Source organism: Ornithorhynchus anatinus, chromosome 5, assembly GCF_004115215.2.
Source record: "Ornithorhynchus anatinus isolate Pmale09 chromosome 5, mOrnAna1.pri.v4, whole genome shotgun sequence".
NCBI classification, from domain to species: Eukaryota; Metazoa; Chordata; class Mammalia; order Monotremata; family Ornithorhynchidae; genus Ornithorhynchus; species Ornithorhynchus anatinus.
In genome coordinates this window covers 16,557,768-16,574,388 of record NC_041732.1, presented here as the reverse complement: position 1 = coordinate 16,574,388, position 16,621 = coordinate 16,557,768, and the positions used below count along the sequence as shown (strand labels likewise).

General features: G+C 52.6%; 1 protein-coding gene across 2 annotated transcripts; it reads left to right on the top strand.

Annotated features, from left to right (window-relative positions):
- The first annotated feature begins 389 nt into the window (after nucleotides 1-389).
- Nucleotides 390-8,938, top strand: MESD (mesoderm development LRP chaperone). Of its 2 annotated transcripts, XM_029065175.2 has the most exons (4): nucleotides 390-640; nucleotides 5,938-6,170; nucleotides 7,490-7,754; nucleotides 8,769-8,938. In XM_029065175.2, exons 1-3 carry the CDS (start codon nucleotides 425-427, stop codon nucleotides 7,740-7,742), a joined length of 702 nt encoding a protein of 233 aa, XP_028921008.1. In that variant the 5' UTR covers nucleotides 390-424; the 3' UTR covers nucleotides 7,743-7,754; nucleotides 8,769-8,938. The 2 variants fall into 2 exon arrangements, with proteins under 2 accessions (XP_028921008.1, XP_028921006.1); XM_029065173.2 differs by lacking the exon at nucleotides 8,769-8,938 and having other exon boundaries at nucleotides 7,490-8,714.
- The last annotated feature ends 7,683 nt before the right edge of the window (nucleotides 8,939-16,621 follow it).

Sequence of the window (16,621 nt, the reverse complement as noted above, 5' to 3'; positions counted from 1 at the left end):
GGTGACTGTGGGCAAGTCACTTCACTTCTCTGGGCCTCAGTTCCCTCATCTGTAAAATGGGGGTCAACTGTGAGCCTCACGTGGGACAACCTGATTACCCCGTAATCACCCCGTTCTCCCCCCCCCCCCAGCGCTGAGAACAGTGCTCCGCACGTAGTAAGCGCTTCACAAATACCAACACTATTATTATTATTATTACTGGATACGAGCGATTCGAGCTGGGCCCAGGGAAGGGGGCGGGGGTGGCAGGAGGAAGCGTGCAGGCCGGGAGCGGGCTCGGGCCGGGGAGGCGGTGGAGGGCGGGCTGCGGGGAAGGCCCCGGTGGGCGGGCGGGCGGGCGGGGGGCGTGGCCGCGCGGAGGCGGGAGGGGGCGGTGCGGCGGGGCCCCTCCCCCCCCTCGGTCGGCGGGCGCGGCGGGGACAAGATGGCGGCGTCCCGCCGAGCCCCTGCGGCCCTGCCGCCGCTGCTGCCGCCCCTGGTCCTCCTGCTGCTCTGCGATCTGCTGCTCCCCGCCCTCCCCGCCGCCGCCGGGGACGCGAGCCCCCACCCGGCCCCGGCCAAGCCGCCGCGGGCCCCCAAGAAGAAAGACATCCGCGACTACAACGACGCCGACATGGCGCGCCTCCTGGAGCAGTGGGAGGTCGGTGCCGCCCTGCCCGGACCCCCCGGGCCACGACCCCCCGTTCCCCTGGGCCGCGGCCCCCGCGCCACGGCCCCGCCCGCCTCCCCCGTTTCCCGGCCTGCGGCCCCCGACCACGGGCCCCACCCCCCGCCCTCCTCCCAGACCGGGGCCGTCTCCGCCGCCGCCGGTCCCCCCGACCACGGCTCCCACCCCCTGTCTCCCCTCCCAGATCTGTGGCCCCCGCCCCCCATTCCCCCCCCGGGCCACAGCCCCTGCCCCCCGCCCCTCGACTAGAGCCCCAGGCCCGTTTAGGGGAGAAGAAGGGTCGGGGGTGCTGGGCCAGCCTAGGCCTTGGGACCCCACAGCCCCCCCTGCCCCGGGGCTTCGCTAGTTAGCAGTCGTTCTGATTCGGTGAATGGTATTTATTGAGCGCTTACTCTGTGCATGCAGAGCACTGTATTTGGCACTTGGGAGAATACAGTACGACTGAGTTGGTAGACAAGTTCCCTGCCCGTAACAGATTGGCAGGCCGACGATTTCCCGAGTGCTTACTGGGTGCGGAGCAGTGTATTAAGTGCTTGGGAGAGCACGGTACAACAGAATATGGGGGAGAAGCATCGTGGCTTAATGGAAAGAGGTTGTGGGTTCTAATCCCAACTCTGCCACTTGTCAGCTGTGTGACTCTGGGCAAGTCACTTGACTTCTCTGTGCCTCGGTTACCGCATCTGTAAAATGGGGATCAAGACTATGAGCCCCAAGTGGGATGACCCGATAACCTGGTGGTAATAATAATAGTAATGGTGGTATTTGTTAAGCGCTTATATGTGCAAAACACAGTTCTGAGCGCTGGGGGGATAGAAGATGATGAGATTATCCCATGTGGGGCTCACAGTCTTCATCCCCATTTTACAGATGAGGTAACTGAGGCATAGAGAAGTGAAGTGACTTGCCCAAAGTCACACAGCTGACAAGTGGTGGAGCCGGGATTAATAATAATAATAATAATAATGTTGGTATTTGTTAAGCGCTTACTATGTGCCGAGCACTGTTCTAAGCGCTGGGGTAGACATAGGGGAATCAGGTTGTCCCACGTGGGGCTCACAGTCTTAATCCCCATTTTACAGATGAGGGAACTGAGGCACGGAGAAGTTAAGTGACTTGCCCACAGTCACACAGCCGACAAGTGGCAGAGCTGGGATTTGAACTCATGAGCCCTGACTCCAAAGCCCGTGCTCTTTCCACTGAGCCACGCTGCTTCTGCATCTATCCCAGTGCTTAGAACAGTGCTTGACACATAGTAGGCACTTAACAAATACCGTCGTCACTATTATTATTAGAGTTGGGAGCCACGTTCTCTGTTCATAACAGATTTACAGTCCAGAGATTTATTGAGCACTTACTGAGTGCAGAGCACTGTACTAAGGGTTTGGGAGAGCAACAGAGTTGGTCGATACATTTCCTGCCCATAATAACCTTATAGTCTAGAGATTTATTGAGTGCTTACTGTGTGCAGAGCGCTGTACTAAGCTCTTGGGAGAGCAGTTCAACAGAGTCAGTAAACACGTTCCTTGACCAAACAAGCTTACGGTCCCGAGATTTGTTGAGCGCTTACTGTGTGCAGAGCACTGTACTAACAGCTTGGGAGAGTTCATTTTAACATAATTGGCAGACAAGCACTGACTGACTAACAGAAGCCAGAGCTTCTGTAAAGATGAATTAGGTGACTACTAAAGGCCAAGGGTCAGTGTCAATAGAGTGTTTAAAATTTCACAGCCGAACAACAGAAAATTTAAAAACCTTCCCCTATCAATCAGTGGTATTTTTGAAGCACTTACTGTGTGTGGAACACTGGGCGAAGCTCAGAGGAGAGTATAATACAAAGCAGTTGTAGAAAAGCAGCATGGCTTCATGGAAAGAGCACGGGCTTGGGAGTCAGAAAGCCATGGGTTCTTATCCTACCTCTGCCACTTGTCAGCTGTGTGACTTTGGGCAAGTCACTTCACTTCTCTGTGCCTCAGTTACCTCATCTGTAAAATGGGGATTAAAATTGTAAATCCCACGTGGGACAACCTGATTATCTTGTATCAACCCCAGCACTTAGAACAGTGCTTGGCACATAGCGCTTAACAAATGCTATAATTATTATTATTATACATTCCTTGTCCACAACGAGTTTATTGTCTAGAGGGGGAGACAGACATTAATATAAATAATATACAGATAAGTGCACAAGTACTATGGGACTGAGGGTGGGATAAATCCAAATCCAGATTCCTAGTACCCCATCTTGCTTCCTTTTGAATTGCAGCGTGGCTTAGTGGATAGAGCATGGGCCTGGGAGGCAGCAGGACCTGGATTTTAATTCCAACTCCGCCAGTTGTCTGCTGGGTGACCTTGGGCAAGTCACTTCACTTCTCTCGGCCTCAGTTACGTCATCCATAAAATGGGGTTGAAGACTGAGCCCCAGGTGGGTCAGGGTCTGTGCCCAGTGTGATTAGCTTGAATCTATCCCAACTTTTAGAAAAATGCTTGACACAAAGAGTTTAACAAGTACCACAATTATTATTTACCCCAGACCCTACTACCTACTAAGTGCATTTTTTCAACGTGTTACGTTGGAAGTATCAGAGAGGGAAAACGGGCTCCAATTTATAATTATGTATTTGTTAAGCACTTACTATGTGCCAGGCACTGTACTAAGTGCTGGGGTGGAAACAAGCAGATTGGGTTGGACACAGTCCCTGTCCCACGTGGGGCACCCTGTTTCAATCCGCCATTTTACAGAGGAGGCAACTGAGGCACAGAGAAGTGAAGTGCCTTGATCAAGGTCACACAGCAGACAGTGGAGGAGTTGGGATTAGAACCCATGACCTGACTTCGAGGCTCTGTCCACGCCATGCTGCTTTGCAGGGATGTAACCATTTGCATGCACCTATTTTCTCCACTAGAATTTACCTTTGCCACAAAACTTTGCTAGACTGAGTCCTGTATCCTTCGGGAACTTTCACATAGAAACTTTATCATGATTACTCTTTGGCTTGTCGTGTCTTACCTCTCTGTGTCTCTGTTCTTAATCAATAGCCTTTTACCGTTGGCCCTAGCCTCTTGGGCCAGTAGAAATCAGTACTGCTTGGATATTACCACTTGAGAAGCAGCATGACCTTGTGGCTGAGCCCAAGCCTGGGAGTCAGAAGAACCTGGACAGAGAAGCAGCATGGTGTAGTGGCTAGAGCAGGGGCCTGGGAGTTAGGTCATGGGTTCCAGTCCTGTCCCCACCACTCGTCTGCTGAGCCCCATGTGGACCAGGGACTGTGTCCAACCTGATGAGCTTATATCTACCCCAGCGCTTAGAACAGTGCCTGGGCTCATATCTACCCCAGCGCTTTGAACAGTGCCTGGCACATAGTAAGTGCTTAACAAATATTATAATAATTCAGTAGAAATTAGTAGACATCTCTGACCCGAAAAAGCTTACTATATAACTGTAGAGGCAGACACTAAAATAAGTTACAGATAAGAGGAAGTAGGATAAGGGGATGCAATACTTCAAGTTGGATTGGGCAGGGTAGGCAGTCAGTGGTGAGTGTGTGAGAGGGAATGAATGTGTGAGAGAATGCGCGTGCAAGTGCTCTCAGCAGATCAAGTGAAGAAGGTGTAGGGGGTCAAGAAGGAAGTTGGAAAGAAAGTAGAGTCAGTGGGCATGGACAGTTAATCCAAGGAGTTGGACAGGAACAGGAGGAGGGAGATGGGGTGATATTTGGAGGGTAAAATCCAGAAGAAAAGCTTTTTATTTTACATTAAGGGGAGATGGGAACATGTGTGAAGGCAGAGAGGAAGGAGCCACCATAGTGGGAGTGGTTAAAGATGGCGGTCAGAGAACTGTGGGGCCGGTGCTTTTTAGAAGGTGAGAGGGGATGGGGTTGGAATCACAAGCAAAGGAGGCAGATGTTGAAATCAGGCAAGAGATCTTCTCTTTAGGTTTGGTCGAAGATGAGTGAGGATGGTTCTGGGTAAGGGGGACGTCACAGTCGACCCTTTCAGTTTTGTCAATAAAGACATTAGTAAGACCACCAGGGGCAAGAATCATACATGACTTATTTTTCCTTAGTGGGGACTGCCCTCAGTCATCAACTTTTGCCCAGCCTCGCCTTTCGCAACCCCAGAACCTTGGTGAGGTGACAAGCTCTCAAAACCACATATAATAATAATAATGTTGGTATTTGTTAAGCGCTTACTATGTGCCAAGCACTGTTCTAAGTGCTGGGGTAGATACAGGGTAATCAGGTTGTCCCACGTGAGGCTCACAGTTAATCCCCATTTTACAGATGAGGTAACTGAGGCACAGAGAAGTTAAGTGACTTGCCCACAGTCACACAGCTGACAAGTGGCAGAGCAGGGATTCGAACTCATGACCTAGGACTCCCAAGCCTGTGCTCTTTCCACTGAGCCACGATATGAATTTGGGAGCAAATCACGTTAAGACTAATGGGTTAATAGGAGCATTAGTGTGAAGACGTGAATTCTGCTAAAATACAACAGCACAGCAAAGGTGTGTGCAAGCTTGTGTGTGTGTGTTTTTGAACCTGTGGGTCCAGCATCAATCAATGGATGGTATTTTTCGAGCGCTTACTATGTGCAGAGCACTGACCTAAGCATTTGGGAGAGTACAATATAGCAGAATTAGCGGCCCCGCTCCCTGTCCATAACAAGCTTACAGTCTAGAGGTGTCTGTTTCTCTCTCTCTCTCACACACACACACACTCCCACCCCCCACCCCACTGCCCCCCCTTCTCATCAGTAACACTGTCTTCAAGTTCAAAGACTGGGTTTTTTTTCCCCAACTATGCCTCCCAGATAAACATGATCTCAGTTTTGAAAGCAGTCTGCTTCAGTTTCTCACCTTGTTCTTCAGTTACTAGGGTAAAAGAAGTAAGCAGTGGACAAAAGTGATTTTTCAAACTGATGGTCCTCTTTTTTCCAGATACCATAGGGTACCCTACCTTCAAACAAGAGATGAAGTGCAATTTGAATCTGCATGTTTTAATAAGCTGCATTGTGTAATTGGTCTCCGTTGGTTATTTTGTTGTCCAAGGAATATAAAAGGATTCCCGAAATAGCGCTCTCTAAAAATCAAATGAAGACTTGTGCCTTTCTGAGGGTTTTTTCATCTTACTCTTTGGGTCAGTGAGGTGTGATCAGCTTAACAATGGGGAGAGTTTTTGACAAATAATGAATTTCACAAAGTTGAATAATATTTTCAGATGGAATGGACTGGGATGATAAAGCCAAGGCATGCGTGTTTTCTTTCCAAACAGAAAGATGATGACATAGAAGAGGGTGACCTTCCCGAACATAAAAGACCATCAGCACCGATAGACTTCTCCCAGATCGATCCAGGGAAACCTGAGAGTATACTGAAAATGACCAAAAAGGGGAAAACCCTTATGATGTTTGCAACCGTGTCAGGAAACCCCACAGAAAAGGAGACTGAAGAGATAACTAGCTTATGGCAGGGGAGTCTCTTCAATGCCAACTACGATGTGCAAAGGTAACCTATACCGGCTAACCTTCATTTCCCTATACCAGTCCTTACTGGTCCTGATACCCCCAACTTTCTGTCTAGCCTCTCCCCCCACCCCCTGCTGTGTCCCACTCCTGCCCATCCCATGGGGAGAAGGGTTTGTTGGAAAGCAGCTGCATAGTGCTTTGAAAGGGGAGGGGGAGGGGCGCCCTCTCTGTGCAAGAGAAGCAGAGTGGCCTAGTGGATAGAGCCTGGGCCTGGCAGAAGGACCTGGGTTCTAATTCCGGCTCAACCCCTTGTCTGCTCTATGACCTTGGATGAGTCACTTCTCTGTGCTTCAGTTCCCTCATCTGGAAAATGGGGATGAAGACTGTGCCATGAAGCACATGGCATGTCCAACCTGATCTTGCATCTACCCTGGTGCTTAATACAGTGCCTGGCACATAGTAAGTGCTTAACAAGTACCACCAAAAAAAATCCTCCAGATGACAATCGAATGGACAGGCTGGAAACTAGTTCTGGGCCCAGCTTAAGTGCATCTCCAGCCCCCTGCTCATGCCTCATACCCATGCCTCACCAGAAGTGTGCCCAAGCCCAGCAGTCAAAGCATCCAGGTTCTACCTGGCAGGCATTACCCAGACCCAGGCTAAAATTTCGGACCGACTGGCTCCAAGAACCTATTTACTTAGAGACATTTGTCTTATAGACATTTTCCTAATATCGCTATTTCCCACTATTAAATGGGAATAGAAGCACTAACTGCTCTGTTCCCAGAAATTCACTCACGTTTCCCTTGTGAGAAATGTTTTATTTTTTTGTACAGCTTAGCCCCTGTAAAATGGGCTCCTCGATCAGATTCGGGGGTTTTACCTTCTTTAGAGGCTGAACAATGAGTACTGTGTGGGAGTATTTCTCACTGTAAGTTTTCATCGCCCTAGTTAGATAATGGTCTTACTTCAACCTATATTGTAGCAGAAGAATACCAGCTTTCATGCCAGTTTGTGCAGTGAAGAGTGACGAGGACAAGGCATGGGTATTTTTCCCCGTTTAACCTGAGAGCACCATATAAAACGTAGAGGAATCATATTTCCTCAGCCTGTAGAAGAAAAATGATTTTGGAAGCATCTCGATTCATATTCAAGCCAGTTTAGCCTCACCAATGGAGAATTCCTGAGTTTAGACTCTTCCCTCTTGCCTCATATCAATCAATTCCTGAACAGGCCAGTAAAGCATGGATCCAGGGTCAGTGCTGAAGCTGCCGTCTTCCCCAACCCTCCCCCACTCCACAACTTAATCATCTTCGCAATTCCAGGACCCCAGATTCACACCACCCTGTCTCCACCTAGGTTCATTGTGGGGGCCGATCGGGCCATCTTCATGCTGCGGGATGGGAGCTACGCGTGGGAGATCAAAGACTTCCTGGTCAATCAGGATCGTTGTGCGGATGTCACCCTGGAGGGCCAGGTATACCCTGGGAAAGGGGGAGGAAACAAGGACAGAAACCAAATCAAGCCAGAGAAAAAGAAAAAGGAAGGAAGCCCCAAGTCTAAGTCTTCCAAGGAAAGCAACAGCGCTGCCAGACAGCGAGAAGACCTATGACACAAGCCTGAGGTAGGAACTGGACTTTGTGAAATGAGGAAATGGTTTCCATGTCCGACTAGATTGTTGTCCCAGTCTGGGACGTGTATGTGTGCGCGTGCATATGTCTGAGTGTTTTGAAGAGGCTCCAAACTCAAACACCAATGTCTAGTTAATCCTCTAGGGTACTCGTTGGGGCTCCACAAAAGTTAATGTTTCCTCCCAGGTGACTTAAAACTGTTACTCTTTTACATGGCTTTGAGCCATTCCATTCTAGATTAAAATGGCCACTTGTTGACCTGACCTTGTGGGCTTGGTTTGTTGGGGATAAAGCGGGAGGGGAGGGGCAGGAGTCATATGCCCTAGCAGGTTCCTGGTTTTCTAGTAAGAAAGAGGACCCAGTTACCTGACTTTGCTAGCCCCCAATCGCGCTGACATAGTTACCTTACTCGCTTAAAACCTTCACTTTCACACTCTCCCGGCAACTGTCATGGCTTCCACACTCTGCCAAAGCGTGGAATCAATCGATTGATTGCCAAAGCATTGCTGGGCGGACTGAGCTGAATTCGGAGGCGGAACACAACGAAGCCGCCACTCTCTCCTCTGTTGGCTTTTGTGAAGGGAAGAGATTGCTTGGCCATGCCATCTGGACGTTTCTCTTTCTCCTCTCACTGGGGAAAATAACAAAAAGACTTTTTCAGGAATGAGAGCATCAATTAGCATTTTAATTTCCAAGTCAAGCAAACAGGTGTTTTTGAGCAAATAAATTATTCTTTAGTACTTTTTGTTTTCCAAGAGAATACACGGTATTATGTGATTTGGTTATTCAAATAAGTCCCTTGATTTATTTTTTTTTGCCCAAATCTATGCTTTTCTATCGTTATGGAACTTGGTAACTGTGATTTTTGCTGTTAGTACATCGATGCCTATTCTGAAACAAATTGTCAAATTAATACTGTTTTCCCTTTTTGAAAAAAGCTGAATTGTTTGAAATCTGTCTTCCATCTTTGATTTAAGTGTCCAAGTTCTCTTCCTTTCTGCTTCCAGAGCGGGGATGGAGGTTCAACCTGCCTGCGGGAACCTCGCTGCTCGCTCCAGAGGGAAGTTTTCTGTGCCGAGATCTGGTCTTTCTCCTCCTGTCCCTTCCCTGCTCCGCGGGCGCTCCCCCCTAAAAAAAAACAGGGTTGGGAAGGTCTCATTCCCACCCATCCTGCCTTGTGAATCTCCTCCTTTCCAGCCGCTCTGAGAGTCTTCTAGCCCAGGAGCTATTTGATGCCTCCCCCACCTCCCAATCCTCCTCCCACTTGAACTTGGGACCCCACTGTGCTCAGTAGGAAAAAATCTACCCTTCTAGCCTGTGGTCACAGAGCCTGAGGAGCAGAGTCCCAGAAGCCTGGGGGCTAAGCCATCCAGTGCTGACAGGTCTCCACCTTCCCAGCCCATCCCCAGACTCCAGTGGAGCTCCAGTCTCAGTCCCCAACTGCTACCACCCCACTGGCTAAAGAAAAGGTGGGCCCAGCCCGAGAAAGAGATAGGGTTTTGCCTCTGGCTCGGTCCAGTTCCCACTGTCCCAGAGTCCTGGCGTTAGAGTCCACCCCCAGCCTGGCCTCCTTGCTCCTGGAGGTGGCCAGAGCCAAAGAGGGGCCTCTCGGAGCAGAGCTTGGCCCACTGAGCCTCCTTCCCTCACCTGGCTGTCTGGGGCCTATATCCTCTCCATTCATCTGGGTCCAGAACTGAAGGCACATCCCAAGGCAGCCGCCCCTGCTCCGGACCCGGGGCCCAAGGACTTTCCTGACGCTACCTCGTCCTCCTAAGCTGCTGCTTCTCCCACAGGCTGGGAGCCCTCAGAAGAAAAACAGGCCATCGTTTTCTGCCAGGCTCCTCTCATGGGATCGCAGGAATCTGCAAATCTTGCTCGAGGGGTCGTTTTGTAGAGATTGAATTTCTGAAAATGGGGTGGCAAAAAGCACATAAGATGCAGGGCAGCCCTGCCTGTCAGCAGTGCCTGGTTTTGAGCACACCCCAGGAACCTGGGGGGAGTCCTTCACTCCCCGCCCCCCCCACCCACAACATCCCCACTCTTTGTTTTTTCCTCCTACCACCACCCTACCCATGGCTGCAGAGATGGTAAGGAGCTCAGAGGAAGAGCCTGAAAGACAAGACAGTGGAAAGAGGAATTCAGGGAAATCAATTCTCTGTTGCCGACTTGTTCATTCCAAGCGCTTAGTACAGTGCTCTGCACATAGTAAGCGCTCAATAAATACTATTGAATGAATTGATGGTATTTATGGAGCGTTTACCATGTGCAACACATTGCATTAAGCGCTTGGGAGAATATAGTCCAAAAGAATGAGCAGACGCATCTCCCTCCCCATAACGAGCTGAGAGTCTAAGAGGAAATAACTGCTAGAGGGCAGTTATTTCTGAGGGCTTGCCAGAGGGCAAGCATTCAGAAAAGTGAGTGACGGAGAAAAGCAAGAAAGAGGAGGAAGCACAGAGCATGGCAAGAGACAGATGAGAGAGAGCAAAGGAGAGGGAGAATGTCTATGTTTGGGAAAGGCTTCTCAAGTTTTCATCAGAGAGCACCGGCCTTTCTAGAGTGATGGTGTATACTGAGGAGAAAGGAAACAAGCCATGATTTTCTTGTTTGACCATCAATTCATCTACCTGCTTCCCGGAGGGACTATCACTGGTTGGTTTCCATGTCTAGCCCCTGGAGACAGGGAGGAGAAGCCAAGAGGGGCCTCCCCTGAGGTCCAACCAAGAAAGGAGTCAGGCTAGAGCATGAGGTGGCTTTTTGTTTTTGTTTTTTTTCTTTCCCCAGCGCCTTCCACTAACCACTCACCGAGGAAGAACATGGCCACAATTTCACATCTGGCTGGGGGTCGTTGGTATACGCCAGAGCTTGGGAGAAGAAAATGGGATGGGGAGGGAAGCTCTCCATCTGGGGAGGAAGAGGAGAGTGAGAGACCCCAGCCCATCCCCAACCTCCTTGTGGATGACCCCCCAGCCCTCCAACTCCTAGTTCTACCCCAGGGCACTGGACTTTCAGCCTCCTGCTCCTGATCCCTTTACCAAATCAACCCCACTGAGACTGTAAGGTCATTGCAGGAAGGGAATGTGATCAACTATTCTACTGTACTCTCCTAAGGGCTCAGGACAGCGTGTTGCACACGGCAATTACTCAAGAAGTCCCACTGATGGATTAATTGTAGTGCCCCCTCCCCCCCCCCCCCAGAATGGATCTGAGCCCACAGTTCACACCCCAGACCCAAGGGCGCCCTTTCCTAGGCCCCACCCACCCAAGGCCCGCCAGATGGTACCATTGGCCATGCTTTCCCTCTCCTTGCTGCTCAGCTTGCTACCAACTACTTGGGTGAACCTCCAGCCGATGCTCTGGGCCAGCCCAGGAGAATATGTATCTGGAAATGGAGAACCAGAGGGGCAGGTGTCAGAGAACTGAAGAAGCCAGGATCAGGGTCCCAGAGAGGACAGGGACTGCGGAGGGTGGGGGAGACCCCTTTGGGCACATTTGGGTGCTCGTCCTTCAGTTGGAAGAGGACGGGGAGGAGGCAGCAGTTCAGCTCCTGCTGCAGACAGGCTTCCTCCTCTGTCACCCAGCCACCGGGCTCGGCTGCCAGCAGCTCCGGGACTGTTGCCTGTACTTGGGGTCTCTCCTGAGGAGAAACCATCAGTGGAGTGTATGGAAGGGGCAGGAGATGGGTAGGGGGCTGCTGGCACCGGGGCGGGGGGCTGGGGACCTCAAGGCAGGGACGACCTGGGGAGTGAGGTCTGCTGGGGAGGGAGGGAGGGCAGAGCGGGAGAGACAGTGCAGGGGGGCAGCGCTGTGGCTCACCGCGGAGTTAAAGGGCTGGGGATGGGCAACTGACGCCCCAAGCCCTGTGAGAGCAGTGGGAGTGGCCCCTTGCGGTCTCTGGCACAGCCAGGGTCGGGTGGTCCCCGGCTCCGACCCTGGAGTGGCTGCCCCCTGTCCCCCGGGGCCCCTCAGGCTCAAGTCATCAAAGCACGGGCTCAGCATGAGGACAGTGTCCTCACTGAGATGGCCGAGAGCCCAGGCTGCGGGCGGTGAGGGTAGCTGCATCCATGCCCGCAAGGACCCAGTCCTTGTCCTCCTGGTAAAAGGCCTCTTGGAGGAAGGGGAGCTGAGCCAGGGGCATTGGCCAGTGAGGAGACAAGGACAGAGAGAGCGGGCTCCCCGATCCCGGGCCTCCACCCTCGGGCTGTACCCGACCGCACCTGGGAGTCATTCATTCAATAGTATTTATTGAGCGCTTACTATGTGCAGAGCACTGTACTAAGCGCTTGGAATGAACAAGTCGGCAACAGATACAGTCCCTGCCCTTTGATGGGCTTACAGTCTTAATTGGGGGAAACAGACAAGAACAATGGCAATAAATAGAGTCAAGGGGAAGAACATCTCGGAAAAACAATGGCAATTAAATAGAATCCAGGCGATGTACATTTCATTAACAAATAGGGTAATGAAAACATATACAGTTGAGCAGATGAGTACAGTGCTGAGGGGATGGGAAGGGAGAGGGGGAGGAGCAGAGGAAAATGGGGGGAAAAGAGGGTTAAGCTGCAGAGAGGTGAAAGGGGGGGCGGTAGAAGGAGAAGGGGAGCTCAGTCTGGGAAGGCCTCTTGGAGGAGGTGAGTTTTAAGTAGGGTTTTGAAGAGGGGAAGAGAATTAGTTTGGCAGAGGTGAGGAGGGAGGGCGTTCCAGGGCCACGGGAGGAAGTGGCCCAGGGGTCGACGGCGGGATGGGCGAAACTGAGGGACGGTGAGGAGGTGGGCGGCAGAGGAGCGGAGCGTGAGGGGTGGGCAGTAGAAAGGGAGAAGGGAGGAGAGGTAGGAAGGGGCAAGGTGATGTAGAGCCTTGAAGCTTAGAGTGAGGAGTTTTTGTTTGGAGCGGAGGTCGATAGGAGGTGTTTAAGAAGGGGAGTGACATGCCCAGATCATTTCTGCAGGAAGATGAGCCGGGCAGCGGAGTGAAGAATAGATTGGAGCGGGGCGAGAGAGGAGGAAGGGAGATCAGAGAGAAGGCTGACACAGTAGTCTAGCCGGGATATAACGAGAGCCCGTAGCAGTAAGGTAGCCGTTTGGGTGGAGAGGAAAGGGCGGATCTTAGCGATATCATAAAGGTGAAACCGGCAGGTCTCGGTAACGGTTAGGATGTGTGGGGTGAACGAGAGAGACAAGTCAAGGATGACACCGAGATTGCAGGCCTGAGAGACAGGAAGGATGGTAGTTCTGTCCTGCCCCGCCTCCCCTGCCAACTCCCTCCGGGGGTGGACCTGGGCCTGGACCTCTGACCTTGTTGGGGTAGAGGGGCAGGCTGGTGAGGGCCTCCAGCCTGATGACCCGCACCACGGGGTCGGGGCCCTCCAGGCTGTCCCAGAGGATGAGCTGCACGACCTGGGGTCCAGGACAGTTTTCAGGGTGGGGGTCCGGATCAACTGCCAAGTGAAACCTCATCTGCGGCTGGACCACAAGGCGGGGGGGGAGTCTGTCCCTCAGGGAGGGGGAGTAAGGCATGCCAAACCGTGATGGGGGTGCGGACGGAACCAGCTTCTCCAGCTTCCCTCCAACCTCTCCCCGCCCTCTCTCCCGGGTTTCCCACGGATTCCTGCTTGGAGTTGGCAGCCCCCACACCTGACCCGGGCTGGCCCTGCGGGGCCCTCGGCCCCGGTCCTTTCCTCAGCCACCCTCCGGCCCTGTGGGCCCTTCTCCAGCAAAAAACTGGCCACCCTTTGCAGGGGCTTGGCTACCATCGGGCACCTGCTCTGGACCAGGGTCTTGGGGAAAACGGCCCCGCCAGGCCGAGAACAGAGAAGAGTCTGGGAAGTCCCCTGGCTGGAGAATAGGAGCTTGGGGAGGGCCTGGGGAAGGGCACATGACTGAAGAAGCTGCTTCCACCTGCTCCCCCAGCCCCATTCCCTGGGGAATACCCCCCCCCCCCGACACCTGGCCAGAAGGCCCACAGCTTCCTGGAAGGATCGAGGGATGAGAGCAGTTGCCAGCCGTCCTGCAGCTCCATGGACGTGAAGCTCCTCCAACATCCTCTGGTGGACAGAAGCCCTCTCAGGGCTTTCAGGGCCGTCCTGAGAGCAAAGAGGGGAAGGGGGCTGGGTGGGGTGGTTGGTGTGAGAGTAGCAGCGTGGGACAGTCAGTCCTGCCTTGCTTGGATATGTCCAAAAAAAGCCTCCTCCTGTCATCGGCACCCCCTACCCGAGAGGTAAGGGACAGGAGTCCTGACCCCTTCATAGCCGTTCAACTCCCCACCCCCAACCCTGCCATGTTCGGTCCCTGGTCCAGGAGGGACCACCTAGGCCAGGGGGTCCCTGGCATTCCTGACACCCGGGCCCCCAGCACCCAGCTTGGGGATTCCTCTCGGGCCTTGGCCCCCTGTACCCTCGAGGGCCGCCCCGACCCCCACTCTTGGTACCCCAAGCAGCCTACCCAACCATCAGAGGACTGGTCGGAGGAAGCTGGAAGGGGCGGGGCTCCGGCTGCGGGCTCTTGACTGTGGGCTTCGGGCTCCAGGCCGGGCCTGCCCTTCAATCAGTCCTTCTGGGCCGGGGTAGGGGCTCACCACGATGGAGCCTAAGGTGTGCCTGGCCCACTTGGTACAGTTGCTCTCCTCAGGTAGAGGTTGTTCCAACATCCTACATCCCGTACCACCGAGAGGCGATGGAGGATTCTGCTCCCACAGATATCCACAACTCAAGGACCTGCCTGTGGAGCCACATCCTGGACTTATTCTTTCCCACTCTCCTCCGGCACAGGTTCCGGATCCAAGGGCTTGTGCGGGGGCCCTGGCTCGCAGCCTAGGGAAGCCCGGGAGTCTCCCCACCGCCAACCTGCCTGGGAGTCTACCCACCGCCCACCTGCCAGCACCTCCTTTTTAGGATGGGCCCCTCAGGAGGAGACCAAGCAGAGCCGAGACCCCACCCCCAGACTCCAGCCTTCCCCAAGCCAGCACTAGGCCCCCACCCAAGAGGGTTCCGGAGTCGCTCCCCTCAGGTTTGTCCCGGCCAGGGCTTCTCCGTTCCGGGCCGCAGGGCGAGGGAGGTCATACCCGTTCAGGAGTATCGAGTACTCGAGGAAGACCTGCACTGTCTCCCCCGTGTGCTGACAGGCCAGCAGGGCCAGGGCTTCCTTGAGGAGGGTCTTCCCAGCCAGGGGGCTGGAGGAGATGAGGAGTTCATACTTGCTCCTTGCCAAGTCGGCCACCTGGAGGCCAGCGGGGAAAGAGAGGGTCGGAGTCGAACTCGGCTCCCCCGCCGGACATCCTTTACCCTAGCCCCTCCCCCCACTCCACCAACCCCACGACCCCAGGCCGTCTGGGCCCCAAGCAGCATACCAAAGAAGGCCCCACCACCTCACAGGCCCGGGACTGCTAGTCTGGCTCCAGCCCACAGTGTTGGGGACCAGAAGTGCTGGCGAACTGAGCGGGGAGATGCCGCAGAAGGGAGAGCAAGAGACCCCTGCTCCGCAAGAACCTCAAGTGGTTGCCCATCCACTTCCACATCAAACAGCAGCACCAGCGGTTTTAAAACACATCACCACCTTGTCCCCTATTACATCACCTCCCTGATTTCCTACTACAACCCAAACCGCACACTTTGCGCTTCTAATGCCAACCTCCTCGCTGTACTCACCGTTCTCAAGGTACTCTACCTCCATTGCGTCCAGACCGTGGCCAACCTCTTGCCTACGACCCGCCTCCAGCCTGGAATGACGTCCCGCCTCAGATCCAACAGGCAGTGACTTATTGAAGGCACATCTCCTCCAAGAGGCCTTCCCTGACTAAACCCCCCCTTCCCTCTTCTCCCATTCCCTTCTGCGTCTCCCTGACTTGCCCCCTTTATTCATTCCCCTAGCCAGACAGCCCCACAACACTTATGTCCATAGCTCTCATTTATTGCTTTCTGTCTCACCCCAATAGACTGTCAGCTACTCTTCCATTCGCTTAGTACAGTGCTCTGAACACAGGAAGCGCTTAATAAATGTAACTGATTTTTTTTCCTGTTCTTTGAGGATTATCATTGTTCATTGACATTATATAACTCCTGCTTTTTTTACTTTAAGAGCTCCATTAATAGGGATTCCTGTGTGTACTGTCTCGTGGAATATTTTTGAGTATTGCTCTACTGCGCTTTTGTTTGTTTAGATGCTCAAAATTGAAAATAAATCAGGATTGTCTTATTTGGAAGTCTATTTTGTACTCACACCACCACGATTCCCAGGGCCACATTTCCACTGCAGCGGTACCTTAGGAAGTTGTGTTGTGCACCAGGGAGATCATTAAACAGTACAGACCCATGAGAAGATGAAAAATTAGGTAAATGTGGGTCTCAGAATGCCTAATCCTTTGGTTTCTATATTTGGAAAAATTGTCATTGCAGACAAAAGGTGCCAGTTTTGGGGAGATGATAGAATAAGAGAACTGATATGTTCACATCCCTTTAGTTACGGATTCCTATTCGTTCATTCATTCACTCATTCATTCAACTGCACTTACTGAGCGCTTACTGAGTGCCAGGGAGTGTGCTAAGCGCTTTTGGGAGAGTACAATATAACAACCAACGGACACATTCCTGCTCACGAGGAGCTCACAGTCTTGAGAAGGAGATAGACAATATAAATAAATGAATGATAGATATGAAACAAATGAATTACAGATCTATGCAGTTACATACATACATAAGTGGTAGGCTCCCGTTCATTCTTGACCTGTTTCTTTCCCACTCACTCCTCCTCCCCCTTACAGAGACCTAGCTCACCCCAGAAGACACGGTCTCTTCTGCTGCTCTCTCCAGCAGAGGCCTCTCCTCCCACTTCCCCAGACTCACTGGGAAAGGAGAGGCGTCAGCTTC

Bases quoted from the DNA above. Each gene is read 5' to 3' on its own strand.
- MESD (XM_029065175.2), top strand. From the start codon at position 425: ATGGCGGCGTCCCGCCGAGCCCCTGCGGCCCTGCCGCCGCTGCTGCCG. The intron at 641-5,937 runs GTCGGTGCCGCC...CTTTCCAAACAG, and splicing joins GCCTCCTGGAGCAGTGGGAG to AAAGATGATGACATAGAAGA. The intron at 6,171-7,489 runs GTAACCTATACC...GTCTCCACCTAG, and splicing joins GCCAACTACGATGTGCAAAG to GTTCATTGTGGGGGCCGATC.